Source organism: Bos javanicus, chromosome 19, assembly GCF_032452875.1.
Source record: "Bos javanicus breed banteng chromosome 19, ARS-OSU_banteng_1.0, whole genome shotgun sequence".
Taxonomy (NCBI): Eukaryota; Metazoa; Chordata; class Mammalia; order Artiodactyla; family Bovidae; genus Bos; species Bos javanicus.
The window spans coordinates 22154308-22181406 of NC_083886.1; the positions used below are offsets into that span (position 1 = coordinate 22154308).

Genomic DNA, 27099 nt, shown 5'->3' on the forward strand with positions numbered 1-27099 from the left:
GACTCCCTCCCCACTGTCTCAGTGGATCAGGGGGACAGTGCGGGACCCTCTCCGGCCACTCACCACCCCCAGTTCCACGAGGCGGACTACAAGCCCCATGATGCCGCGGGGCCCAGTGATAACAAGCGCTGCCCAGGGCATCCGCGTCCCCCTCCTCTCTCCCCCGCATCCCCGCATCCCTAGCCGATCGCTCGGGCTGAGGGCCGGGCTATGCAGCTGCGGGGTGCCGGGGGCCGCGGGCGCGCGTCCCTGCGGCGGCGGCGTCCCTGGGGCCCGCGCCCCGAGCGCCCCCGCGCCCGCTGCGGGAGCCTGCTCCCTCCGCCGAGCGGCGTCTTTGTGCGCGGGGGTGTGGGAGGCAAGGCGCGACTCCGCGCCGCGCCGCCGAGTGCCCGCGCCCTCCGCGGGCGGGTGGGGGCCTCTCCGCGTCGCCCGCCGCCGCCTCGCGAGGACGCCCGCGGCCCGCGCCGCCCGCACCGCGCCACCCCCGCCCGCCGGCGCCGCTCGCACATGCCCGAGCCGCAGCCCTGCGAGCAGGCAGCGCCGGCCCCCCGCCCCGCGGCCCCGGGCCCCGGCTCTGGCGCCGTCCCTCCTTCCGGGCCGGGCGCCGCGGCCCCGGTATGAGGAGCGGGCGATGATCCCCGCCAACGCCTCCGCCAGGAAGGGGCCCGAGGGCAAGTACCCGCTACACTACCTCGTGTGGCACAACCGCCACCGCGAGCTGGAGAAAGAGGTCCGCGCCGGCCAGGTAAGAGCGCCGTCGGGGCGCCGCGAGGACCCCACGGCCCAGCAAGCCCGCCCGGCTTGGGGAGGGGGCGCGGCGCGGGCTGTCCCGCCCCCCTGGCGAGTTTGCAGCGCTTCTTTGTTCGCCGGCGCCGCTTTTGTGCTGTTGACCTGGAGAGGGTGATGGGAGCGGCCCCCGCTCGCTTCCCTCCTGCCCGGCCGAGCAGTCCACACGTGCTCCGAACCCTCCCTGATTGAGGTCCGCCGGGGCAGTGAGGGCTGCGGGGAGGGGCTGCCGGCTCCATCTGAGCTCCACGCGGTGGGAGAGTCCGCCCCACTCAGCCCGGCAGCGATACCTCCCGCGTGAGTGTGCGGAGGTGGCCTGCGTAGGCAGGGGGTCACAGGTCAAGGATCGGAGACTAGGCCGGGACCCTCCCAGGCGTGCCTGCCCCACCCAGTGCCCTCTACCCTCTCCACGAGCGCTTATCTGTTTGCTCACACTGGGCTGAGCCCCTGAACCCCGCGGACCCCAGCGCCTGCTCAGGATTGGGGAGTGAAGAGAGAGCGCCTCTGGGGTGAAGCCCTGGAGGGCCTTGTCCAGGTGCTGAAATGCGCTCTCCTGCCCTCTGATGCTGGGCCCGGCTTCTAGGTGCTGAGGAAGCCAGGGCCCCACTGGCCCCCGACAGGATTTGAGGTTTTGTACACACAGCGGCTCCCTGGTTCTCTAGTCATTGAGAATGGGTGGGTCAGCCATTGGCTGGGCGGTGGCCTCCAAGAAGATATGATCAGGGATGGAGTCTCCTCCGCATTCTTCAGGACAGAGGCAGGCAGGCACGGGTCACAGGTAGTTTCCAACTCTGCCCTTGGGCCCAGGTCACAGGCAGGCTCTCCTGGCAGAAACGACTTGCCCTCCAGGGTGGGGAGGCAGGAGCCAGAGCTGGGCCCCCCTGGCCCTGGTGTATCTCCATTGAGGCCTGCAGACTTGGCCTGGATCTGCGATCCTGGGGCCATGGACTGGGAGTGGTTTCCTCAGGCGCTGCCCCCTTGGGGAATATGCCTTTTGAGGGCCACTTCCTGAGTCACAGGAAGTTCAGTTTGAGGAGCTGTCTGCTTCCCAAGGGAAGAGTGAGGTGGAGAGCAGGACATCACCAGGCCAGCGAGGTGAGGGTCGGAGCCCGTCTTCAAGTCCACCACCGGGCCCTCAGAGCAGCACCACATCCAGCTGTACATGGCAGGTGCAGAAAATGGTGGGGTGACCTGAGCCTTCACCTCTGGTTGAAGCCTTCACCACTTCCATTCTACCTCCATTTCCATAAGGATGCTTCAGGTTGCTCCTTGGATCCTGTCTCTGTTTATCCATCATAAAGGAAGTGGTTTGCTGCCACTGGTAAAGGAAGCAAGGTCAGAGTGGTAGCTCCTGGAGACAAAGATGAACAAACCAGGCACAGCCCACGCCTTCCCAGAGACCCCATTGTGCTGATGCAAATGTGAGCAGGGAAGCAGTGTGAAGTGCAGGGTGCTAAGTCAGTTCAGCCTCTTCTGGCTTGTCTCTGCTTGTCCTCCCCTGAGGGCAAGAGAAGACATCCCTGAGGGAGGTTGCAGCTGGAGGGATTTAAGTATGACCTGAGAGGAACTTCCCAGTGGGATGGTTGATGATTGGCTGAAGAACTGTTAGGCAGAAGGCTAGTGGCTGAATGTCCAGAACACCTTGATCATGCTCCCTTGCCCAAGTGGAGGGTGCTCTTTTCCTTGCAGAGACTGGAGAGAGGCAGAATGCCCTAGAAGAAAAGGCCATTTCACCCAGGCCTTTTTGATTGATAGTCCTTGGGTCAGCAGTCCTCTTGCTGGGGTGGGGTTGGAGAGGGGCGCCAGAGCCTGCGGCAGGTGGGGCTCCTTCGGACCACTGAGTGTGGTCCCCTCAGGCTTCCGCAGAAACCAGGTGCACCCCAACCCCACCCACTCATCCCCTTTCCCTGGTGAATTTGTGTCTTCCTGAAATGTACACTGCCTGCCCTGATCCCAGCCCAGGGGGATACAGGGCACTGGTTGAGGATAAACCCTTCTTCAACCACAAAGGAGCCAGATCAGTCCTCTCCTTTGCACCAGGGTGCCAAGAAGGGAATGCCAGTCAGTCTGGGTGGGAGAGCCCCCAGGCGGAGTTTCGACTCCAGGACTGACCTGGGCGGAATCCTTGCATCCAGATGTGCATTGCTCAGTTCTCCAGGCCTCAGACTCCCTGGGAGAGCTAAGGATGCCCCCTCCCCAGGCATTTCCTGCAGGTGAGGGGTCTGGGGGGGCCACCTAACATCCTAATGAAACCCGGTCAACCCCAGGCATCTCATCTGGGGGTCCCTGATCTCTGGTCCTCTGAGCACCCACTGTCACAGAAAACAGCCAGGCTTTCCTCAAACACACAGCAGCTGGGTTTCCCTGGTCTTCATTTGGCATAGCGGCCTCCTCTTCACTCCAAGAAAGCCCCGCAGAGGCCCTCCCGTGGGCAGGCTTGGCAGTGCTGGCCAAGGAGGAGGGGGATGGCACGGCAGCCTTCTGAGCAAGTTCACAGGGGCTGGCTGCAGGGTATGGTGGGGAGAGGGAGGTGGTAAGCGGAGGTTTTTTGAAGGGAAGTGTCCATGATCACCCCTAGCCAATGCCCAGCAATACAACGGTTGCTGGGTGCCCTGCTTTCTGCCATGCACCTGCTCTGCCAGGTTGGGAGGGGGCAGGAGGTTGTAGGGTAATGGATGTGCCAGTTCTCCCTTAGCTGGCATGAGGCCTGGGGTCCAGACAACTGGGCATGGCCTTGGTTCTGGAGCTGCGAGTCCCTGGGGTTCCCTGGGGGTAGGTGGTGGAGGTTAGATGGGAATAGCTCCCTGTGGGAGGGCCAAGGAGAGCAAGGTTCTTCTTGGGCAGCAACCACTCTGGAGGGGACTGGACGATGGTCCTAGGGGAACATTTTCTTTCTTCTGGAGGCTGCCTCCATAATAGTCCTCCTTCCTGATTTCCCCAGGTCATCTCTCTGACCTGACACCCCAGTGAGATGGGATTGTGGGGCCCGTGGATGCTCAGACAGAGGCTGTCCCACCCAAGGTACCTGTTGTGACCAGGAGCACCTGTGATTGCGTCTCCTGGCAAAGTAGGCAGTCCCCAGTATAGGCTGTCACCACAGCTGATGAGCTGGGAAGCTCGGGAGAGGGAGCCACAAACCCTCAAAACCAAAAATCAATGTGTCTGGGATGAAGGGGAGGGGCTGCGTGGGGCAGAATGGAGGGGGACTCAGCAGGTGCCACCCCCACGGGCCCAGCTCCACTGTCCATGGGGGAAACACCCTGCCTCGCTCCCCCTTGCGAGAGCTCAGGTCCGCCTGGTGGGAAAGCAGAGAAGCGGTGGTGGCCACACCAGACTCGGGCTGTCCTCCCTGGGGTGGGGGTGAAGCAGGGTAGGGAAAGGAGCCTGTCTACTCCTCCAGCACCTGCGTTTACTCTATACATTTGGTGTGTTCTTATAAGATTTCACCTAACAAAAGGACTTGCTAATGCTAAACAACTTTGAAAAATACTCTGCGAGTGCACGTGGGTTCAAGGAGTGTGCATGTGCAAATGTGCTGGCATCTATGTGTGTTACACATGAGTAGAGGCCTGCAGGCTGGAGGGCAGCTGGACACATGCCCTTGTACATGCGGGTGCACATGTACTGTGCCTGTGGATGCAGGAGCACGTGTGTGTGTGTGTAGTGTGTGTGTGTAGTGTGTGTGTGTCTGCAGACAGGGGCCTGAGTGGAAACAGGGAGACTCTGTGCCCAGGGAGCCCCAGCTCCTAAGCTCGAAAGTCTCTGCTTGGGCCCCCAGCTGAGGCTGGCTGGGGTGCAGAGCTTCTGTCCTCTTGGCAGGGAGGGCTGGGGGTTGGGTTTCATGGGAAACCTTTTCATTCCAGCAATTAAATAGCAGCAGGCCTTTGCCGAGAAAATTAATGAATTCTCCCACCTGGGCCCTCGGCAAGGTGCCGCTTCCACCAAGGGCTCAGCTTTGAATGGGTGCAGGGGATCTTCTTTGGAGCCTGGCTGACAGTACACAGGGCTCATGGTGGCCCTGGAAAACACCGGGGCCCTGGGGACCCTGGGGAGTGCTGCCAGGAGAGCTCCGGAGGAGCGGAGGTAGGGCGGGCACCCCTTCCTGGCTGTCACCGGCCTCTGCAGTCTGGAGCCGAGGCACCTGAGGCGGGGGAGGCGGGCAGCATCTGGAGCCCTGGGACTGGCCCTGCTGGCTCCCTGGGGCCTTGTTAGCAGCAGCAGCATCTGGGGCAGGGCCAGTGGGAGGCGTGATGGCTCAGCTGTGGCCCGTGGGAAGCCCTCCTCCTGACACCCTGGTGACCCAGCCTGCTCGGGGTCTGTGGATGCTGTCTCGCTCCTATCCCAGGACTCAGGATCCCACCCAGGTCAGACCCTGAGGGGCCCAGCTCAACCTGTAAGAGGCAGAGAGTAAATAATGCTTTGCCCTCCTCTCTGGGGAGCTGGTGGACTCCAAGCTACAGCTCAGAGGGCACAGGGGCCGGGCAGAGTTTGGTTTTTTTTTTTTTTTTTTTGAGGCTCCTTGTATATTTAAAGAAAAAGAAATGCCAACAGAAGGTTATAAAAATTATATAAATCACTTAAAATGTTTTGTTTTTGACAAAGGAGTTCCCTACCTCCCCCACCTCTGCATCTCATCCCCAGAGGCAACCACTTTGAACTCTTTAGGCGATTCAGTTATTTGCCTCATATTATAAACAACATACTTCTACAGCTATTTACTAGCTAATCAGTTTTACACTTTACTGCCTTGCCCTCCTTCCCCATGTCCCTTAAAAATAGTCATCTAGGCATTTGCTTAATAAATATTTATGAAGCACCCATTATGTGCCAGACACTGTCCAGAGCTGGGGATATAGCACCGAACAAAACAGACAGTTCCTTTATGGAGCTTACATACAGTCTAGGAGAGGGAGACAATGAAGAAATAAGTAGGCAATTTAATGCTGAAAGAGAGCTGGAGCAGGAGAAGGGACAGCAGACAGACAAATAGCAACTGTCACTTGAGCTGGCTTGTCAGGGCTAGCCTTTCTAAGGAGGTGACATCTGAGCGGTGGCCTTAATGAAGTGAGGGAGGAAGCTTTGTGGCTACCAGGACCCAGAAGAAGATGGTTCCAGGGAAGGCCAACATGCCGGAGTGGAGCTTGGAGAGATGGGAGAGCATGTGAGTTCAAAGAGACATTCAGGATGCTATCCTCAACTGCATGGGAAGCCACGGAGAGATTCTGAGCTAAAGGGCATCAGGACCTGAGGAATAATATTTTACAGGTACCTGTGATGGGCCCTAGAGAGAACAGACCTAAGGAACCAAGAGAGGAGTGGGAGGAATTAGGTGACAGACAGGGTGGCTACACCAGGAGGGTAGCCTGAAGGTGGTAACATCTAAAATGACTCTGGATCTATTTTGAAGGTAGAGCCTATAAGGTCAAATTTTACTGGTGGATTAGATATGGAAGGTGAGAGAAAAAGGAAAGAGAAAAACAGTCTTCCCTGGAAAGGGAGTGACCTGAAGTGCTGTTTACTGTGATGGGGGAATTGGGAGAGGTGAAGCTGTCCAGGGACAGCTGGAGTGAAGAAAGCAAGGGAAAGAAGCACAGGTCAGAAGGTCCCATTCTGTTTCATGGATTCAGTTTCCATTCTGTATTTTTGTGAGGGTGTAAATGACTGTGCCTGCCTCCAGTTTTCTGTTTCCTGCATTGACAGTTGTTTCCTCTGTGTTTTTAGCACCTATTTGCAAGTTTTGGTATCTTTCTTTCATGTTGGGCAGCTTTCCTCAAGTGTCCGGTCACCCTTGGCTGCTGGGGCATAATTAAGGATGGAGGTGTGGAGCTTATTAATATGTGGGTGCTGCTCTAAGATGACTGGCCTGCTTATTGTTGCTGCTGCTGCTAAGTTGCTTCAGTCCTGTCCGACTCTGTGCGACCCCATAGACAGCAGCCCACCAGGCTCCCCGGTCCCTGGGATTCCCCAGGCAAGAATACTGGAGTGGGTTGCCATTTCCTTCTCCAATCCATGAAAGTGAAAAGTGAGAGTGAAGTTGCTCAGTCGTGTCCGACTCTTTGCGACCCCATGGACTGCAGCCTACCAGGCTCCTGCGTCCATGGGATTTTCCAGGCAAGAGTACTGGAGTGGGGTGCCATTGCCTTCTCCGTCAGTATATATCAGGCTCAATTTACTTAACATTTATTTTTATTTATTTGGCTGCATCGGGTCTTCAGTTGTGGCCCACGGGATCTTCGATCATTGATTAATAGATCCCTCACTGGGGATCAAACCCAGGCCTCCTGCACTGGGAGTGCAGAGTCTTAGCCACTGGACCACCAGGGAAGTATCTCAGGTGCAATTTCCACAGAGGGTAAACCCCCTGGCATCCCATGAAGAGAAGTGGGGGGCATCTCCCAGCTTTACAAAATTGGGGAGGGAACCAGGGGTTCTAAAGTTTAACCAGGCCCCCCAGTATTCAGTTCTGAGCCTTTCTGCCACCTCTGCTGTTCCCACTGCCTGCATGTTCTTCACCTTTCAAGGGTGCTAAGTGGGGGGCTCTAGCTTGACTGGGGTTTCCCTCTGTGAATGGTTGGGTTCTAGTACCCTCTCTTCCCCTAAGTCAGTTGTAATGCCCCGGCCACTTTCTTGTGGGTTTTAAATATTTTATTGGCATTATTTAAAAAAAAATTATTTGGCTGCGTCATGTCTTCGTTGTGGCAGGTGGGATTTTCGCTGTATCATGCAGGGTCTTTGATTGCAGGGTAGTTGCCTCGAGGCCTGTGGGATCTTAGTTCCCCGATCAGGGATCGGACCTGAGACCCCTGCATTGCCAGGCAGGTTCTTAACTACTGAACAACCAGGGAAGTCCCACATTTACCTTTTGAGGCAATCTTCATTCCTTTGTGTAGATCTAAGTTTCTATCTGGTATCATTTTCCTTCTACTTGAATAACTTCATTTAACATTTCTTGTATGCCTTCTGGTGACAAATTCTCTTAATTCTTATTTGTCCACAAAAATCTTTATTTCCCCTTCTTATTTTTGAAGTATATATTTTCATAAGATATGGAGTTCGAGGTTGACAATTCCCATCCCCACCCCACCCGCCAGCACTTTAAAGATTTCATTCTATTGTCTTCTAGCTTGCATGGTTTCTAGTTTTTAAAAAATGTAGAATTTTCTGTATTCGTCCTTCCATACATAGTGTGTCTCATTTCTCAAAACACTTTTAAGATTTTCTTTTTATCACTAGTTTCCAGCATTTGATTATGATGGGCCTTGGTGTAGGCTTCCTTGGGATTCATTGAGTTCCTTGGTTCTGTGGATTTATCATTGTATTAGTTTCTGCAACAAACTACCAGACAGGATGGGTTAAAATAATAAATTTATTCTCTCATCATTTTGGGGATTGGAAGTCTAAACTCAAGCAAGATATCCTCGCTGCTCCCTCCAAAGGCTCTGGGGGAGAATCCTTTCTTGTGTCTTCTGGCTGCCCGCGGTGCTCAGCGCTCCTCGGCTTGTGGTTGCCCCACTTTAATCTCTGCCTCCCCTCACAGGGAACGTCTCTCTGCATCTTACAAAGATGCATAAAACTGGACTTAGGGCCTTACTGGATAATTCAGGCTGATCTCATTTTGAGATCCTTAACTGTATCTGCAAAGACCCTTTTTCAAAATAAGGTCACATTCATAGGTTCTAGCAGTTAGTATGTAGATATATATATATATATTTTTTTTTTTGGTGGGGGGGATGGCACCAGTATTCAGCTCACTATAGTAGGTTGTTTTGTTGTTTTTTTAAATGGAATTTGGAAATTTTTTGGCTATTCCTTTAAATTTGTCTTATTCCTCCACTTCCTTTCTGAACCTTTTTCCAACTATACATATGTTAGAATGCCTTATGCTGCTGCCAAGTCGCTTCAGTCGTGTCCGACTCTGTGCGACCCCATGGACTGCAGCCTACCAGGCTTCTCCGTCCATGGGATTCTCCAGGCAAGAACACTGAAGTGGATTGCCATTTCCTTCTCCAAATGCATGAAAGTGGAAAGTGAAAGTGAAGTCACTCAGTCGTGTCTGACTCTTAGCGATCCCATGGACTGCAGCCCACCAGGCTCCTCCATCCATAGGATTTTCCAGGCAACAGTACTGGAGTGGGGTGCCACTGCCTTCTCCAGAATGCCTTATAGTGTCTGACAAATTGCTGAGGCTGTTTGAATGTTTTTTCAGTACCTCTTTTCTCTTCTGTTCTTCAGTTTGTATAGTTCTGTGGCTGTATCTTTAAATACACTTATTTTTATTTTCATTCTGATGTGTCTAATCTGCTATTAACTCTACCCAGTGAAAATTTCATTTCAGAACATTTTATCTCCCAATTTTTCCCTTGTGAATGTTGTTTTTCTTTAAAGTTTTGAGCACATTGAGCCATTCATCTTTATTATGTCAGAATATGTTTCTATTAAATGATTTTTCTCCTGATTATGGGTCATATTTTCCTACTTCTGTACATATCTAGTAATTTTTAACTGGATGTTGGACACTGTAAATGCTGTGATGTTAAGCATCGGGATTTTGCTGTCTTCATTTAAAGGAGTGTTAGGCTTTGTTCTGGCAGCCTAATTTAAGTTACTGGCAAATCAATTTGATCCTTTTGAGCTTATTTTTTATCTTTATTAAAATTAGGTCTGGGTGGGTCTTTAAGGACAGGCTGGGGTTGCAAAGAGTTGGACACAGCCTGGTATCTGAACAACTTCTAAGGTATAATCCTTCTTTTGAATACCTCTCTATTGAATATCCTGGGTAATCAACAAGGGCTCTCTAGCAGGTTGGAGCTTGAATGCTTCCCTGCTATGGCTGAACTCTGAGAATTTTTTTTTTTTTTTGAGTCTGTTGTTTCTTTTCTGCCTGGTTTTGTTCAGTTTCACTGTAAAAATGTGAAGTTTAGTATTTAGCAAAGACTCAAAGGAACCACATGCAGATTTCTGGAGCTCTTTAAAAACAAACAAACAAAACATAGCTTACTTTTTCCTGGAACTGTGCCCTGCAAGTTTTAACTACCTCAGCCTCCCTGCTACTGTCTCTCAGCTCCTCAGCGGACTACCGTGCCCTGCTGGGGATTCTCCTCTCTGCATGGCTGTTTGGAACATTCCTCCAAGTAGAGACTTAGACAATCACAGGCCCCACCTTGTTTGTTTGTCTTACTTTAGGGATCGCAGTCCTGGGCTAATTGTTGCCTAATGTCTGAAAACAATTATTTCAAGCAACACTTTTCTCTGTTCTGAGTGGGATGGTAATTTCAGTTATTTATTCATGTCAGCATAGAAGCCTTTCCCTGGCATTTTATCAAGTTTTGGGGGCAGAGAAGAGTAGTTATACGCATGTGGTCAGTTATTTACACAGAAGTCCTAGTCTCCTGAAGTATATCTAAATGTTTATATTTAACAAACATATGTTTTTATCACCCAACAAAAATTTCATGCAGTATAAGTGTACTATTCACAAAACAACAGGATTTTAAAAAAATGTTAGTGTCCCAAAGGCACAGGACATGGATTTGAAGGTGTACCATGAACATGTTCTTTTCTTCCTGTTAATGTGTCATTGCAGTTGTGCTAAAACCTCACAGTGATAATGTCATGATCTAAACTGGTGGCCCTTCCTGAAGGTGCGGTCTTGGACACCTAGGATAGGTCTCAGGTGCCCTCCCTGGCCAGTAGCCTCTCTAGACCACCCTTCAGCCCCAAGCTTACTCTTCACAGGCAGACCACTGGGCCTTGGAAGAGTGAACCCAGTCAGGGCACCTAGGTGAACTGGAAAGGAAGTTCCTCCCTTTCTCAGAGTTACTTCCTGCCCTGTCCTGCAAGCCCCTTTCCACTCGACCCCAATTCTTTGTGCCTGTCTCTCCCATTGCTTTCTGAGACAGGCAAGGCAGGACAACTAGGTGAGTGCTGCCTGCCTAGAGATAGATAGCTCATCGCTGTATCTTCCTGAGGCCTTTCCACACTGCCTTGATTTCATCATTAATGGACTCCTGAGGCAGGCTTAGATGGGCTGCCTCATGACGTGACCAGGGCAACCGCTTCACCTCCTCCAGGTGGACATTGAGCAGCTGGATCCCCGGGGGCGGACTCCCCTGCACTTGGCCACCACCCTGGGGCACCTCGAGTGTGCCCGCGTGCTCCTGGCGCACGGCGCAGACGTGGGCAGGGAGAATCGCAGCGGCTGGACAGGTGGGCACCCCTGCTCGCTTCCACCCCACAGCCTGGGTCTCCCGGCACCATATCGTTACCTCTGGTTGGCTGCAGGGAGCCCTAGGCAGGGTCCTGCCCTGTGACATTGCCCCCCCTGACCCCCAGTGCTTCAGGAAGCTGTGAGTACCCGGGACCTGGAGCTGGTGCAGCTGGTGCTACGGTACCGGGACTACCAGCGGGTGGTGAAGCGGCTGGCGGGCATCCCCGTGCTCCTGGAGAAGCTGCGCAAGGTGAGGGCCAGCCTCTTCGCCTCCCCACCGTGGCCCTCGAACCCTGTCTCCAGTGCAGGCTTAGCCACTCTCCTTTTCCTCCTCCAGGCCCAGGACTTCTACGTGGAGATGAAATGGGAGTTCACTAGCTGGGGTAAGAGGGGTTGCCGGGGGCCTCTCGGGGGCATCTCCCACCCCAGGGCTCCTGCACTTGCTGCTCCCTTGCCTGGAGCCTTCTTCCCATTGCGCTCCCATGGCTCCCTCCCACCTTTTAGTTCTCAGCTCAACACTGTCTCTTCCTGAGGCCTTTCCACACTGCCTCAATTCCGTTATGAATTCCTTCGCTTTGTAATGACTGGCTCATTTGTCTGTCTGTTACCTGTCGTCCCTTGCTAGAAGGTAAGCTCCAAGACGGCATGGGTCCTGTCTTGTTCAACGTTGTATCCCCAGTGCTTGGCACAGAGGAGGCATTTAATAAATATTTGTTAGAAGATTGGATGCAAGATTGAATGAATTAAATGGTGAATACTAGGGACTTGGTGGTGGCTGACTCATGCCTGTCTCCGACTTTAGGTTGCTCATATCTGAGTGACTGTGGTCTACATTTGTTGAGGGGTTGGTTGGGGGAGAGGTTGCTCTCCCACCAGTTCCCTTACCCATTCCCAGACACACCCCTGACCCCCATGTTCTGAGGTTTGGTGGGCCAGGCAAATTGAAGCCACCTCTGACCTTCTCATCCACTCAGTGCCCTTGGTGTCCAAGATCTGCCCCAGTGACACCTACAAAGTGTGGAAGAGTGGACAGAACCTTCGGGTAGACACCACACTCCTGGGCTTTGACCACATGACGTGGCAGCGAGGGAACCGCAGCTTCATCTTCAGGGGCCAAGGTCAGGCAGGTGGGAGGCAGGGCAGGGTGGGGAGGCTGGGGACACCCCCACGTGAGCCCTGACTCCCTGAGCTATTCTGGGGCTGGCAGACGCGAGTGCCGTGGTTATGGAGATTGACCACGACCGCCGCGTGGTGTACACGGAGACCCTGGCTCTGGCCGGGCAGGACCGTGAGCTGCTGCTGGCTGCTGCCCAGCCCACGGAGGAGCAGGTGCTAAGCCGGCTCACTGCACCTGTTGTCACTACACAACTGGACACCAAGAACATCTCCTTTGAGAGGTAAGTGGGCATGGCTTTGGAAGCCTGGAGCCAGCCTGGTGGGTGCCCCCTCACCTCGACCACTCTGCTTCCCCAGGAACAAGACAGGCATCCTGGGCTGGCGCAGTGAGAAGACCGAGATGGTGAATGGGTATGAAGCCAAGGTGAGGTCACAGTTCCCAGGTGCCAGACCCACCACAGTCTTGCCTACAGTGAGCAGGACAGGGGCTTCCTGACCAGTTTCTAAGCCCTGGAGGTACAGAGACAATACAGTCTGGAGGGAAGAGCCTGAGACCAACAGGCAACTGATGAGAACAGCTGGAGTTTACTGGTCCACCTAATACTACGTTCAGGCTTCCCTGGCGGCTCAGGGTAGAGAATCTGCCTGCCAATACAGGGGATGCAGGTTTGATCCCTGGGTTGGGAAGATCCCCTGGAGAAGGAAATGGCAACCCACTCGGTATTCTTGCTTGGGAAATCCCATAGAGAAGCCTGGTGGGCTACAGTCCATGGAGTTGCAAAAGAGTTGGACACGATGTAGCAAGTAAAACAAAAACATTACTTTCACGTGCAATGCCCTATTTTGACATTTTAAATGTATGTGCATGTATGTATGTGTGTCTATTGTACACATGTACACACGTCTATGTACATATGTGTGTATACCTCACACACGCTCATTTAATCCTCACAACAACCCTTTAAGGTAGGTGCTTTTATTATTCCCGTTTTACAGATGGTTTACAAAAGGTTGAGTTTAATCAACCTTTCTATGGTTTCCCATTTAATCTGTACAACAACTCTATGAAGTAGGGTATTGACCCATTTTATGAAGAGGAAGCGGAAGCTTAAAATGATTAAGTAACTGGCACAAGGTTGCCCAGATCTTCTGGCTGACTCCAAAGCCAGGCCTTCACTCCTGAGCAGACTGTTGAGGGAGGTCTCCCACAGTCACTAATGGGACCCTCGCATCACCCACGTGGGATTACATGGTGAAGAGGCCAACCAGTGCAGGGTTCTGTGTTGCTGCTGTTTCCTCCTGGAGGCCTTCCCTGGACCACAGGCTAGGCTATGGTCTCTGCTTTTTATTCCCACAGTCCTGTGCTTCTCCATCTAGAGGACATGTCACACTGGGTTATTACCATCCACTGTCGTCTTGTCTTTTCAAAAAGACTGTGAGCCTTAAGAGGACAGGGGTCATGTCTGGCCATGCTCGTTCACCGCTGTATCCCTGATGCCTGCCTCAGTGCCTGGCCTAGAAATGGTCCTCACAAAATGTCTGTTGAATGAATAGGAAAATGAATGAATAACTTCATATAATTACTTGCCCAAAGGCCTGGAGACTGGAACAAACGGTACCTCCCTCCCCTGATCATTCCTTAAAGGAAATGTTTGTGATGCCCTTGGGGGCAGGGGCAGGGAGAGAGGTACCAAAGCTCTCAGCAAGTCCTTTCCTCATCTGTCCCCAGGTATATGGGGCATCCAATGTGGAGCTCATCACCCGGACACGGACAGAGCATCTTTCAGAACAGCACAAGGGCAAGGTCAAAGGTAATCAGGCAGAGGTGGGTGGGGGATGGGGAAGAGGTGTGTGGGGAGGAACCAGCTCCCACATGAGCCCCTCTAATCAGTATTTCCTCTGACACGCTAACAAGAATCCGGATAGCTTACTCAGGCAAATAGACTTCAATTCAAATGCCAAATCCTAGTGATTGGTAGTGGCTGCCTAGAGTGCTGATAAGATTCTAAGGCAACATTTGGGCTCAATAGGAAGGGATGCTATAATTGATTACTAATATCTGCACTGGATTTGTGGGTGGGGGGCTGTGACATATGCTATCAGCCGTTCCAGTCTAGTAGGACACACCGGAGGCAGAAAGACATGGGCCCTACCACTGATTCTTTGTGCCCGCTGATACCTACACCTGACTCTCTGGGCACCAGTTAAGTCTGTTTAAAGTGGGAAAATGGAATTCCCACCTCACAAGAGAACAAAATGAAGTTTCTATGGAAGCCCCCAAAGGGAAACACACACATGCATACCCCCAAACTGCTCCCCAAAGGCAGGTATTTTTTGTCCAGTGTCACCAACCTGGACAGTGATATTTTGGGAGGTCTCTCCTGAGCCCCAGGCCTACTTTTATTCCAGCTGGTCCTGCCTCTGCCCCCTTGGAGTCCTCAGTCACCTTCAGGTGAAGGTGCCTGGGTGTGTGGTGTGGGTGAGCCGCCCTCCCTCCCCACCAGGGACCAGCCTCCTCCCTGGGTCTTGGGTGCTGTCCCTTCTGAGGGGCTGCAGTATCCTCTGAGACGCCGTGTTTCTCATAGGTTGTAAGACACCTCTGCAGTCCTTCCTGGGAATTGCTGAGCAGCATGGGGGCCCCCAAAACGGGGTGAGTGTGTGCCAGGGGTACCCCTGTGTGGAAGGGTGTGGATGGGGATCAGGAGGAGTCATACTGTGTGGACCTGCTTTCTTTCCACAATGCCCAAGGCCCTGTCAGCTCCACAGTGGTGGGGAGTTGGGGGAAAGGAGACAGATTTGGGGCTTGTAATACCAGGTGACTGGCCTGGCCTCAAGGACTGAGAAGGGCTCATGAGCTCCTCGCTGTGTGGTACAGACCCTGATCACTCAGACCCTGAGCCAAGCCAACCCCACTGCCATCACTGCAGAAGAGTACTTCAACCCCAACTTTGAGCTTGGAAACCGCGACATGGGTCGCCCCATGGAACTGACCACCAAAACACAGAAGTGAGGGCCCCTGCTGGGGCTGGGGAGGGTTGGGCAGGGCTGGGGGAGGGGTCACGGCTTCTACAATGGCCCTCACTCTTTGGGATCTGCGGGGGGTCAGGTTCAAGGCCAAGCTGTGGCTGTGTGAGGAGCATCCCCTGTCCCTGTGTGAGCAGGTGGCCCCCATCATTGACCTCATGGCCGTCAGCAACGCACTTTTCGCCAAGCTCCGGGATTTCATTACCCTGCGCCTGCCTCCGGGATTCCCCGTCAAGATTGGTGAGGCCTCTACCCTTGTTCCTCTTGAGCTGCTCTGGGGAGAGTGGGGCTTCTTAGGAGGTTAGGAGGGGGTACCCATGGTGGGAGGAAGTGGGTGGTGGTGGCGCCTGATGGGTTTGCTCATCCCCAGAAATTCCGATTTTCCACATCCTCAACGCCCGCATCACCTTCGGGAACCTCAATGGCTGTGACGAGCCGGTGCCGTTGGTGAGAGGCAGCCCCAGCAGCGAGACCCCTTCCCCAGGCAGCGACTCCTCCAGCGTCAGCAGCTCCAGTTCCACCAGTGAGACCCCGAGCCCGCCCTCACTACCCCCACTGCCCCGGCCCTCACCGAGCGCTTCCCCGGGGAGCGGGCGGGAGGGGGTGGTCTGGTCCACTCTGACCCCCTCCCCGTCTCCCCGGCCTGGCGCCTCCAGCCTCGTGCCGCGGCTGCGAGATCTCCCCCGCGTTGTTTGAGGCCCCGCGCGGCTACAGCGTGCTGGGCGGCCAGCGCGAGGCCACCACTCGCGACGACGACGACGACCTGCTACAGTTCGCCATTCAGCAGAGCCTGCTAGAGGCGGGCAGTGAGTACGACCAGGTGCATCTCCGGAGGCCATGCGGAGGGTTCCCCACCGGGACCACGCTGTCGCCACCACAGCTAACGGGCTCACACCCCGTCCCCGCAGGTCACCATCTGGGAGGCGCTCACCAACAGCAAACCGGGCACTCACCCCATGTCCTACGAAGGCCGCCGGCAGGACAGGTCGGTGCCCGCCCGTCCTGAGAAGGTTTCGAAGCGTCTATGCCCCCACCCCCGCCTCCACATAGAGAACACGACCGGGACCCTGTCCACAGCGCATCCGGCCACTGCCGGCTGGGCAGCCCACCTTGGCCCAAAGAAACCGCGGTCCCCTCATCGGGGACCCTGCTGGTGTCAAGGTGGCGTCCTTTCCCAGCCCAAAGGCGGCCTGAGAGCTTTCACAGATCCTCACCAGACAGAGGTGGGGCTGGGATCCACTCCCACCGGGTGGGAGGGAGCCAGGGAGGTGACTCGAGACCCTTTGACCCCACTGGAGGGTGGCGAGGCCCGCGGTGTCTGAGGGCCTCATGCTGCTTCCCGCCCCGCTTCCGGGTAGATGGGCCCTAGACGTCTCTTTACCTGTCCCGCAGGAGCGCTCCGCCCACGCCGCAGCGCCAGCCGGTACCTCGCGCAGCCCTGGCGTCGGTCCCCAGCCCTCGGCCCAGCCCGCGCCCAGGCCCGGGCGGCCACGTGTTCCGGAGCTACGACGAGCAGTTGCGGCTGGCCATGGAGCTGTCTGCGCAGGAGCAGGAGGAGCGGCGGCGGCGCGCGCGCCAGGAGGAGGAGGAGCTGGAACGCATCCTGCGGCTCTCCCTGACCGAGCAGTAGTGCCCTCTGCCGGGCGCCCAGGCCACGCCCCGCGGAACCCGCCCCGGAGCGAGGACCGCCCCGCCCGCACGCTCGCCGAGATGTCTGGAGACCGGAGGGGTCGCCTCGCGGGCGCAGCGGCGTACCCGTCAACCGACGCGGAGGGGTTCGGGCCGGCCGCGGAGTACCTTTCCGGGCCAGGGCCCTGGAGGCAGCTGGCACGGCCCGGTTCCCTTGCTTTGCTGTATCCTGACCCCCCCGCCACCCTTCTCCTCTGGGCTTGGACCGGTCCACGGGTGGAACCAGGCGGTCCTGAGGGGGAGACGGTCCTGAGAGGAGCAGGGTCTCCGTCCTCTGCTCCTTCTGGCCGGTCCTCCTTTCTGCTCACTGACCCCACTCCAGGACACTGCCCGTGAAGCCTTTGCATCTCCGCTCTTCCCCCCTGGGGGGGTGCAGCTGAGCTCCCCACGTGCTGTGTTGCCGCTTTGTCCCAGACACAAACCAGCACGTCCAGGGCCCAGCCCCTCCCCCACCCCTGCATTTCAGCGTCAAGTGCACTTAGCGGGGTGCCAGGCTCCCCCAGCCCCCACACCCCTCCCGGGTCTCAGGGTGGTCCCAGCTTCTCTTGGGGGCGGCCAGAGGTTGGAGTCCCCATCCCCAAGGCACGTTTTTTGTGATCAGGGAGGAGGCTAGGTCTGGGCAAGGCCTGGCTCCCTCATGATGTCTTGGCGAATGAGGGGCATAGTGGGTGCGGCGCAAACACAAGACAAGGGTCGCCCAGGGCCGTGGCACCACTACCCACCCCTTCCCACCAGCTGCTGCTAGCCCTCTGTGGTTGTGCATCCCACTTGCCCCACCCAGGGGCTGACTCTAAAACCCTTCATCCAATGGTGCTAACCCCCGGCTCCCCCCTGCCCCACCCTACCCACCCAGAGAAGCACAGACCCCGCCGGGGGCAGGGGCCCACCGCACACCCTTGTCTGGGTTCTCTCGGACTGGCCTTCCTGGCTCAGCCAGTGAGGCTCAGAAGGGACACAAAAGGGATGGAAGAAAAAGAACAAAGAGAAGCTGTTCCTCTCACCCCCTTCCCTGATGCCAGGGGCACCAGACTGATTCTGAGGCACAAATAAAAGAGGCTTCAAACCCGAGGTTTTTCCTATGTGCCTTTACTGGGGAAGACCGCCCACCTGCGGGCTGAGGGGTCCTTCTGAACCTCAGAGTGGGGAGGGCTCTGAAGAAAGAGGATGTCTGGTGGGTCCTGAGCCGAGGGTTTCATCTGTCAGGGCCTCCAGGATTCTGGTGGTGGCATTTACAGAGGCTGGGGGTCTCACATCCCCACCCATGCAGGAGGCAGAGACTGAGCACTTAGTAAAATGTTTCATTCAGAACATCTTGTTTTCCTCCTAGAGTCAAGGCCACAGCAGAGGGCTGGGAGCTGTGTGTGTGTGTGTATGTACAGCAGAGGGCTGGGAGGTGTGTGTGTGTGTACAGCAGAGGGCTGGGAGGTATGTGTGTGTGTGTAGTGGAGGTGGAACTTGCTTCCTCATGCCAGTTTTCTGGTTGGTTCTTCTGAGGAAGTGCCACGCGGAAGCCACCCTCTCCCCCGCAGGTGGGGAGAAGGGAGCCCTCTGCCATGGACTACTGGGTGTAGCCTGGGGGACCGGCTCTACAGCCAACGTTTGTGTCTGTAGAAATGGGGTGACGCCCGTTCAGTTGACCACTCAGGATGGTGGGGTCAAGTGAGCTGATTAGAGGGAGAAGCGTTGTAATTTTCCCCAGCCTGGGGAGACCCGTCGAATCGCTACCCCTTTGAGGTCAATCCCAAGCTCCCCACCATCTCCAAGCATTGCGCTAACACTAAGCACTTTCTCTGCCCTGGGCGAGGAACAAAGGGGACACTGCCTGCGGTGCAGCACCATTGCTGAGGCCCCGCCAGCTCCTGCCTAAATCCCGGACGAGGTACGCCGCCAGGCGGGCGGCAGACGGACACGAGTCTCTGCAATTGTCCAGATCTCCCGCGAAGGGCGGAGTTCCCTCCCCAGTCCCCGCCCAGGCCTAGAGGGGCGGAGTGCGGAGCTCGGGACCCAAAGCCAGGGCCCTCGGGTGTGCTGGCGCTCCGCCCCACTGTGCTTCCCGGCTTGGACCTCCCCGTTGGCACTGCGCTAGTCCGTGCCGTCCACCAGCTCGCACAGCATGTTCTCCAAAGACGTGATGCGCTGCTCCTGGGCCTGCACCTGCTCGCGCAGGGCCTTGATCTCCTCCAGCAGCGTCTCCAGGGTGTGCTGCTGCGGGGCGCAGAGGACCGGAGAGGTGTTGGGCGCGGGGCGGTAGGGGGCTGTAGATTGGGCCTCGGTGGAGCCGCGCGGGGCCTTACCGACAAGGGAGCATTGCTGGCTGACTGGCTGCGACGAGGGCCGGAGGGCGGGCGCACGTCCAGGATGTTGCGCTTGGTGACCCGGAGCTCGCGGTGCTTGGGAGGCACGTAACCGTCCCTCAACGAGATGAGCACGGGGTCGGCGTCCTGACCTGATAGCCATTCGTCTGCTTCTAGGGCCGGCTCGGGGCCCGGCGTATCTGGGTAAAGGTCGTCCTGGAACAGGTCTGACTGCGGGGGGTAGGGAGACAGGAGAACAAGCTCAGTGTCCAGCCTGCTCCGCTCCCTTCCGCCTCGGAGCTCTGCCCAACCCTCTCGACATCAACTCACCTTGCGGGGCACAGTCATGACGATGGGTTCACACTTTCTTTCGTGCAACTTGTAGAACCTAAAAGGGAGCGGGGATCAGCACCCGCTCAGGCTCCCACTCCCTTCACTTTTGCTGGGGACCAGGGGGATCGCAAAGAGTCGGACACTTGCTGGGCGCCTACGATGATGCCTTGCTCTTTAAACACATCCAACTGGTAAAACGCCTCTGAGAGGGTGTTTATCATCCTTAACAGGTTAAGAAACTGAAGTTCAGAGAATGTCAAGCGTGTAGCTTTGGGGCTGGCACTGGAAACAAGTCTGTTTGACCCCAACCTCCCAATCCAGCCCACTCCTTTCCAAAGATTACACGCCTGGGGAAGCCCCCGCGTCTTCCCAGATGGGACGTGGGGGACAGAGGCAGGTGAACAGGAAGGGCAAAGCTGCTGACCGTGCGATCTCGCACTTGCTGACATCGAGTCCCCGCTTGGGCATGAAGCCCATGCCCCTCTGAGGCTCCTTGCTGCTGAAGGTGTTCAGGTAGTGCACGAAGGGAGGTTCCTCGGTGATCTCAAAGTACCGAATGCTGCTGTCGCCCTGCAAAGCCAGTCGGTTCAGAGCCGTATCGCGCAGGCCCCCCTCATCTCCGTCCGGCCCCCTCTTCTCCCCTCCCGGCCACCAGCACCTTGCCGCACAGGTAGACGATGCTGGAGTCGGGATCGTAGAAAGGCAGTAGGACCCCATTGCTTGTGTCCATCTCCTGCAGCGCCACTGGCTCCTCGAAGTTGTTCTGCCCAAGCACAGGAGGCGTGAACAGCCAGCCCCAGCCCACCCTCGGTGGCGCTTCCGGATGCCCCGAAGCTCCTGGACACTGCCTGCCCTCCCTGATGCCCTCGCACTCCCAAGGCACCTCTGGTGAACGAAGCTGCAGACCCAACCTCTGGACACCACTCCTGGTCCCCCGCACCTAGACCCCCTGTGCCGCCGCATGCAGTCACCGCAAACCACCCCCAGGGACTCGGCATCACCAGGTGGGGGCGCCAGCATGGGCTCCTTCAGGCGACGCAGCAAAACTGGGCAGAGGGGTGGGTGTGGGGATGGCAGGCGCTGCCAAGGGGGCAGCAGCCTCCAGCCCTGTCCAGGTGGGCATGCCCTGCGGGTGGGGGGCGCCTGGCCCCTCCCCCGTGATGCCAGTCCCCGGGGCACACACCCCAAGCGTCCAGCTGCGTTACCGGGTCCCACAGGCCCAGCTCTCGCTGGCTCATGCGGGTGAAGCCCGTGGTGAAGATATGACCCTGGCGCGTGAAGACAGCCCGCATGGGCCTCATTCCCTCGTGGGCCGCAAACCTCTCCTGGGGGCGGAGGGGAGACAGGGAGAGGCGTCACCCAGCTGCTTGCCCTGGGGAGCCTGGAGGGCCGGGCAACCAACTTGCTGACTTGGGTGTGAGGGCGGGGGCGGAGACAAAAGGGGCCCTAAATATTCAGTTTCCTGGGGCCCCCCTGGGTGGCCGCAGGCCTGGAGAGCACGGGGCGCGAGCTTCTCTCTGCAGATGCTGAGCCCTTAAACGCCCTCAGGGCAGGGGAGGTGTCTGCGGGCTTCCCTGGAGCGCGGCCAGGCTCTTCCCAGACCGGAGCTCCCCGCTCCGCTTCGGCTCTCTTGGGCGCAGGCCACGGCCGGGGAGGGCGCTCCCAGCTGACCCAGCGAAGGAGCGAGCGCGTGCGCCCAGCGCGGCCTGGCCTACCGGGTCCCAGAGCGCGAGTTGCCGCTCACTCATCCTGCTGAAGCCGGTGCTGAGCAGCTTCCCGTCTGTGGTGAAGACGGCCCGCAGCGGGCGGGCGCCCTCGTGAGGCCGGGCTCGCTCCTGCTCGCGGGGTTAGTGGGTTAGAGCGCGCGCGGCTCCGCCCGGCCCCGCCGCGCTGGACGCGCGCCCTCCGCGCCGACGTGCAGTGTCCCGCGCAGCCCGCGCCCCGGGTTAGATTGAGGCTGGTGAGGCAGGTGCCGCCGCCCTCGCAGGCCACCCAGCTGGGACAGACAATGAGCGGGGATGGCCCCCAACCCTCTGCCCGGCTGGTCAACTAGGTTGGAAAGGGGCCTGCCTGCGAACCAGGGTTGGGTCCAGACCCGGGAAGAAGGCGTGCCAGCTGGGAGGAGAAGGGTCCGGGGGCTCAGGTTCATGCAAGGTCTGGTGGGAGGATAGAGTTTGCAGCTTCTCCCCTTCTCAGTCACAAATTGGGCAGCCCTCATCTAGGCTGCTGAGACGCAGGGAAGGGGAGGAAACAGGAGCCGGGCAGAGACCAGCGGAGCTGGGGGCTTACTTAGGGCAGGGGGCTAAAGGGAGGACTGGGGTCTGGGATCGAGGTGGAGAAGGTGAGCGCTGGAAGCAGGGCTCAGGGGAGGGCGGGTACAGAGGCCTGATAGGTGCCCCCTGACATAGGGGCTGAGGAGCGGCCAGGCCAGGCACTCACCGCCACCACCTGGCCCTTGCGCGGGTCGATGATTCGCAGGGTCTTGTCCTTGCAGGTGGTGGCTAGCAGGCTCCCGTTGGTGTTCCAGCACACGCTGTGGATGACGTCTGGGTGCATGTCGTCTAGACTCAGGAGCACCTCCCCAGTGCCCACGTTCCAGATGATGATCACATTGTCACCACCTGCCCAGAACGGCCAGACATCATCACCTGGGCCCTGCCTTTGCCACTCCCCCCACCCCCCGCCTCCCCGATCTCTATTAGAACCCCTAGCCTCCCAGACCTGCACTGAGCAGGACATTCCGGGCAGTGGGGTGCCAGGAGAGGATGCCCACACGTTTGGAGTGGCCCTCCAGTGTGATGATGGGCTCTGTGATGCTGCGCACAGGGGTATAGTCTGGAATCTGCCACACCTGGGTGGAAGGAAAAGGCGTAGAGTAGGTGGGATGAGGAGCCAGCTTCATCACTGCTCCTCCCCTACTTCCTGGAGAAGGAAATGGCAAGCCAGTTCAGTATTCTTGCCTGGAAAATCCCATGGACAGAGGAGCCTGTTCATGGGGTTACAGGCTGCAGTTCATGGGGTCGCAAAGACTAGGACACGACTGAGAGATTTCACTTCTTCCCCTAATCCCCCACCCCCGCTCCACCGGCTCTCTTGCGGGGTAAGGGTCAGATGCAGGACATGTGATGGTGGCCGCCTGGGGCAGAAACGGCTGGGAGCCAGGAGGGGGCGCTGTCAGCTCTCCAGAGACCTCCCTACTCCCCTGAGCAGGGAGACTTCAGAGCCCTGCCTCCCTGCTCTTCAGGCTCCAAGGTGGCCACGGCTATAATTAGTCCTAAGCAGTGCATCCTGGGAGGGGGTGGGCATGTAGCTGAAAATAGCCTGGGAGCTGGGCAGGGCAGGTCCTGGCACTCAGCACCTCCCTTACCACCTTACAAAGCACAGGTGAGGCCGCCCTCCCGGCTTCCCATGCCCCACAGCCCAGGAGCATCCACCTGGTACCTACCATGATGGTGGTGTCGTCTGAGGCACTGGCAATGACGTTGTCATTGTGCGGGCACCAGTCAATGTCCAGCACAGGGGCAGTGTGCCCAGTGACCAGTGGGTAGTTCTTATCCACTCGCCCTGTCTGCAGGGGTCAGAGAAGGAGATATGGGGCTATTCTCCTGTGTGTTTTCAGGGGGCTGGGAGTGGACCTATTTACATCTCAACTGTCTGTTATCTGTTGTCTCTTTGCAGAACTCACCCCCTCTCTGCTCCTCCAAACCCAGACAGTCTACTTCCTCTACTTCCCTGAAGGCAGAGTCTAAGTCATTTAATATCAAGGAATCAGACACAGAGAGGTAAGATAACTTAACCAAGGACACACAGCAAGATACTGGTAGAGCCAAGACTTGACTTCTCAGTCCAGTGCTCTTCCAAGAACACCTCCTTGGAGGACGCTGTTCTTGGGCCTGTCCCCTGCACCTGAAATCTCTCTGGGAAACCCCTGCTGGACTAGGTCAAGGTAAGGTTATATGCAGTGCAGGGCTGCATAGCTCCTTCCTAGCCACAATGGGCAGATCTCTCCCTGGTCACTGGCTTTACCTTGGAACCACCAGCAGCAGGCATTCCTCATGCCTGCTATCTCCTAACCTGAGCTGAGGCCCATCTATTTTTAATTTTTATGGTATGTTTGGGGGGGGGCTCTGAGGCCTTTGCAGGGGCTGGCATCGACCCAGACCAGGCGGCAGGGGAGAGGGGTGGCTGTGTGGCACTGGAATGGCGGTTGTACTGGGGGAGGGGGTGGCTCCCACTGAAATTTGAGCCCTGGGGATGGTGTCCTTGGATGGCGTCTGCATTGTCTTGGAGTGAGTCACTGGCTATTGTCAGGCCTCATCCTGACCTTGCCACCTGCGGGGCCTCTCCTAACAAGGTGTAGAGGCCAGAATCCAGGTCAAGGTCATGCCTTGGAGTGGACAGCCTATGGTTAGGGATGGCTGAGGGGCTTGAGGCTACTCAGTAAAGGTGATGGTCATTGCTTGGCCCCCATCCCTGGAGTATTGGGGGCTTTGGCCTCATGACATATGGGGACATATGTCATGTCCCCCTGCCTCTTGCTCTACCTCACTGCAAGAACCAGAAAGGGGGAGGCAGCCAAGGATTCTGGATAGAGCCTGACCCTGTCCTCACTGTGCTGCTCTGGGGTGTGATTTAATCCAGTAGTCACCCTGGGCTGGGTACAAAGATCCAGAGGCCAGAAACACGAAGGGGTGTGGCATCAGGAGAATAGGAACAGAATCCAGCCAGGTCCTGACTCCACTGCTTCCCAACTATCCATCACCTCCTCCAGGTCCCTGCTGGGTACAGGATGCTGCATGGAGAAGGGATGGGCTGTGCGTAGGTGGGGACCAATGTGATGCTGCTGTTCTGGGAGGGGTGAGGAGCTCCCAATCGGTCCCTGAGAGATTGGGGGATAGGGAGCAGTCAGTCCGCCTAGACTGCCCTGCCGAATTAGGAATGGAGCTAGGTGAGAACACAGGCTGCTGTCCGGAGTCCCCAGGAGTCACAGTCGGTGTCCTCCACCTGCTTCCTTCCCCTCATCCCTCACCTTGGCCAGAGGCAGGACGATGAAGGCACCTCCACCCCCAGCCTCCACAATAATGGCCAGGAATTTGGGGTTGACGGCACAGAAGGCGCTGTCCCATGTGACCTTGGACACACGGATGTCCTCGTAGGCCTGGTCAGCCTTTGCCGCCTGTCCAAACACGTGGCGGAACTTGCTCTGCCGAACCACGCGCCGGCTCATAGCTGGGGGCAGAGATGGAGGATCTCAGTCCCCAGAAATGCTTTTGGTCCTTAGTCCTGTAGCTGTGGGAGGGAGGAAGAGTTGGGGGAGTGGCAAGTGAGAAGGATTATCTTGCCAAGAGTCAGGTATAAATTAATATAGAGTCTGGTCCTAGAAGCAAGGCGTTTTCTTATATATGGGAAAGTTCTTTGCTTAGTTCGAGGGACTTGGATTTGGGACCTGACTTCTTCTTAGAGAACCGGCCCTTAGACTGGGGCCAACAGTGGAAGCTAACTGGGCCTGAAAGCTTCCTGGACCTTCAAGTGGTTTTGGGAGGAGCCTCAACACCAGGCTGCCCTCCGGCTGCCAGCCTTGGGTGAGCATCTCTTCACCGAAGTGGTTTATCTCCCAGAGGCGTCTTGGTCCAGAATCAGAGACTTCCTGGCTTAAGGCCATTTGTGGGGCTAGGACTGCAGCCCCCCAAGATTCTAAGCTCAGCATCTCTGGCAAAGGTTAGGCGAATGGGGTTTGCCTTTTTCTAAAAATTTGCCGAGGAGGAGTTCCTCCTGTCAGCTAACCTGAGTCCTTCCTGCTCCTGCTGTCATCAGTTTCTTCCCATGCTGTCGGGGGTGGGGTGGGAGTGGGAGGAACGCGCTGTAAGGTAGATTTCCTCCTCCCACCCCTCTCGCACCGGCTTCTCTAAGAGACCCTCACGACGGTATTCTGGCTTTTACCCGCCATACTTCAGTCCCACTTCTCCTCTGGGTCCTCTCTCCTGCTAAACTCTTGCGGCTAGGGTCCTCGAACCCCTCCCCAGGCCAGAACCAAATTTTCAGAAGTGGAATGGGAAGGGTGAGGTGCCTCTTCTCCCGCTAGGAGCTTGCACTCAGCTCTTCCCCAGGCACCACACCAAGCGCTTTCCAAGCCGCAGCCACTGCCTCCAGCCCCTCCCCAGCACCGGGCATCCTTGTGCCCTTCAAGCCGCTTCTGCAGCCCCCGGCCTCAGGCCCGGCCTCTGGCCTCCCCGCACCCTCCTCCGGCCCCGGCACTGCGTTCTTGCGAGACGAGGTGTCTGCGCCCTGAGGGCGCGCGGGCCGCTGTCCGGCCAAATATAGACGCCAAGTCCGCCCCGCCCGGGACCGAATTTGGCGGCGGTGGGGGGGAGGGGGGAGGGAGCGCAGACCTCTGTCCCCTCCAGACACCCCGCCCGCTCCACTGGCTGCGGCGGCGGTGTGTGGCGGGGGAGTACCTGCTCCTGGGCCGGCCGAGAGGCGCTCACGCTGCGACTTCTCTGCGGAGGGGCTTGGGGGTGCGCTGAAGGCCGAGGGAGGCGTCAGGGCGCCGGAACTGCCTCTCCGGGTGTCCGCGGCGTCTGGGGCCCGGGCGTTCGGCTGCGCGCTCCGGCCGCTGCCTGCAACTCCCGGGGCCGGGCGCCGCTGCAGTCCCAGCTGCCGCTGCCATCAACCTGCGGAGGCGGGGCTCCGGCGGGGGCGGGGTCACACAGGCCCCGCCCCTCCGGCGGCGGGAAAGTCGAGCGCTGCAAAGGCAGCGCGACTCGTCCTCCGGCCTGCGAGAAGCGTCCAAAGTAATTTTGCGTGTGTGCTGGCGGGCTCCGCGCCTACCGGGTGAACTGGGGAGGCCCAGGTTCCCAGACCTTAGAGCTGGGCGCTGAGAGAGCGAGCCTACGAGGGGGCGCGCTCCTCTTAGAGCCGGCGGCCGCGCGAGATCAGATGCCTTCGCGCTGCATTCCTGCTGCAATCACAGTCCCAATTTAGCCAGTCCCGGCAGGCCGGGGCTGTGGGACTGCACGTCCACACACCACAGAGGAGAGAGCCCGGAGGATGCTCTGGGGACCCTTGGATGAGGGCCTAGGTTGGCCCAGGGCAGCTGGGAGAGTCCCTGACAGGGGGCTGTGAATGTTACTGTGTTATTAATACACTGTCACTGTACTAGATATTCCACCCCTTTAGGGAGGATTCCACTGAACAGGGCAGAAAGCAACCTAAAAACCGGGAGTAGAAATGAAGAAGAAAAAAGTGAAAACCAGGTTCAAGGAAAAGCAGCTGGCCCAGGTCTTTCGCCAGATTTTAGACACTAAACCTGACTCCTCAAGTCTTGAGGGCCTTGTTTATATTGATGTTCTACTGTGTTCCAGGGAAGCCCCTACCCCACTCCCACTCCCTTCAAGACCCTTGGATGAGTATTGACTAAGATTAAGTAAAAGTTAAAGTCGCTCAGTCGTGTCCGACTCTGCGACCCCACGGACTATACAGTCCATGGAATTCTCCAGGCCAGAATATTGGAGTGGGTAGCCTTACCCTTCTCCAGGGGATCTTCCCAACCCAGGGATGGAACCCAGGTCTCCCTCGGGGCAGGCAGATTTTTTACCAGCTGAGCCACAAGACAAGCCCAAGAATATTGGAGTGGGTATCCTATTTCTTCTC

At 57.2% G+C, this 27099-nt stretch overlaps 2 protein-coding genes across 7 annotated transcripts; one reads left to right on the forward strand and one right to left on the reverse strand.

The window, feature by feature from the left end:
- Positions 1 to 309: 309 nt before the first annotated feature.
- ANKRD13B (ankyrin repeat domain 13B) lies at positions 310 to 17890 on the forward strand. 2 transcript variants are annotated; one of them, XM_061389513.1, is made up of 15 exons: positions 310 to 745; positions 10857 to 10992; positions 11119 to 11243; positions 11331 to 11376; positions 11968 to 12111; positions 12201 to 12390; positions 12467 to 12533; positions 13839 to 13920; positions 14695 to 14759; positions 14985 to 15115; positions 15216 to 15373; positions 15504 to 15656; positions 15790 to 15953; positions 16042 to 16356; positions 16526 to 17890. In XM_061389513.1, the coding sequence occupies exons 1-15, from the start codon at positions 632 to 634 to the stop codon at positions 17156 to 17158; spliced, it is 2523 nt and encodes an 840-aa protein (XP_061245497.1). In that variant the 5' UTR covers positions 310 to 631; the 3' UTR covers positions 17159 to 17890. The 2 variants fall into 2 exon arrangements, with proteins under 2 accessions (XP_061245497.1, XP_061245498.1); XM_061389514.1 differs by having other exon boundaries at positions 330 to 745; positions 16042 to 16118.
- A 1-nt stretch (position 17891) lies between these two features.
- On the reverse strand, positions 17892 to 26375 carry CORO6 (coronin 6). Of its 5 annotated transcripts, none has more exons than XM_061389524.1 (11): positions 25905 to 26146; positions 24479 to 24738; positions 22895 to 23017; positions 22171 to 22300; positions 21889 to 22070; positions 21165 to 21284; positions 20108 to 20212; positions 19874 to 20019; positions 19447 to 19504; positions 19117 to 19347; positions 17892 to 19027 (listed from the first exon to the last, which is right to left on the reverse strand). In XM_061389524.1, the coding sequence occupies exons 2-11, from the start codon at positions 24674 to 24676 to the stop codon at positions 18905 to 18907; spliced, it is 1416 nt and encodes a 471-aa protein (XP_061245508.1). In that variant the 5' UTR covers positions 24677 to 24738; positions 25905 to 26146; the 3' UTR covers positions 17892 to 18904. The 5 variants fall into 5 exon arrangements, with proteins under 5 accessions (XP_061245508.1, XP_061245509.1, XP_061245507.1 ...); XM_061389525.1 differs by lacking the exon at positions 21165 to 21284 and adding an exon at positions 20655 to 20774 and having other exon boundaries at positions 24479 to 24678; positions 25905 to 26140; XM_061389523.1 differs by lacking the exon at positions 21165 to 21284 and adding an exon at positions 20655 to 20774 and having other exon boundaries at positions 25905 to 26139.
- Positions 26376 to 27099: the final 724 nt, after the last annotated feature.

Excerpts from the sequence above, each read along its gene's own strand:
- ANKRD13B (XM_061389513.1), top strand. The coding sequence starts at position 632 with ATGATCCCCGCCAACGCCTCCGCCAGGAAGGGGCCCGAGGGCAAGTAC. Across the intron at positions 15,116-15,215 it reads CTGACCACCAAAACACAGAA|GTTCAAGGCCAAGCTGTGGC; the intron begins GTGAGGGCCCCT and ends GCGGGGGGTCAG. Across the intron at positions 16,357-16,525 it reads CAGATCCTCACCAGACAGAG|GAGCGCTCCGCCCACGCCGC; the intron begins GTGGGGCTGGGA and ends CCTGTCCCGCAG.
- CORO6 (XM_061389524.1), bottom strand. The coding sequence starts at position 24,676 with ATGAGCCGGCGCGTGGTTCGGCAGAGCAAGTTCCGCCACGTGTTTGGA. Across the intron at positions 20,020-20,107 it reads TCGTCTACCTGTGCGGCAAG|GGCGACAGCAGCATTCGGTA; the intron begins GTGCTGGTGGCC and ends CTGGCTTTGCAG. Across the intron at positions 19,028-19,116 it reads CCAGCAATGCTCCCTTGTCG|CAGCACACCCTGGAGACGCT; the intron begins GTAAGGCCCCGC and ends TGCGCCCCGCAG.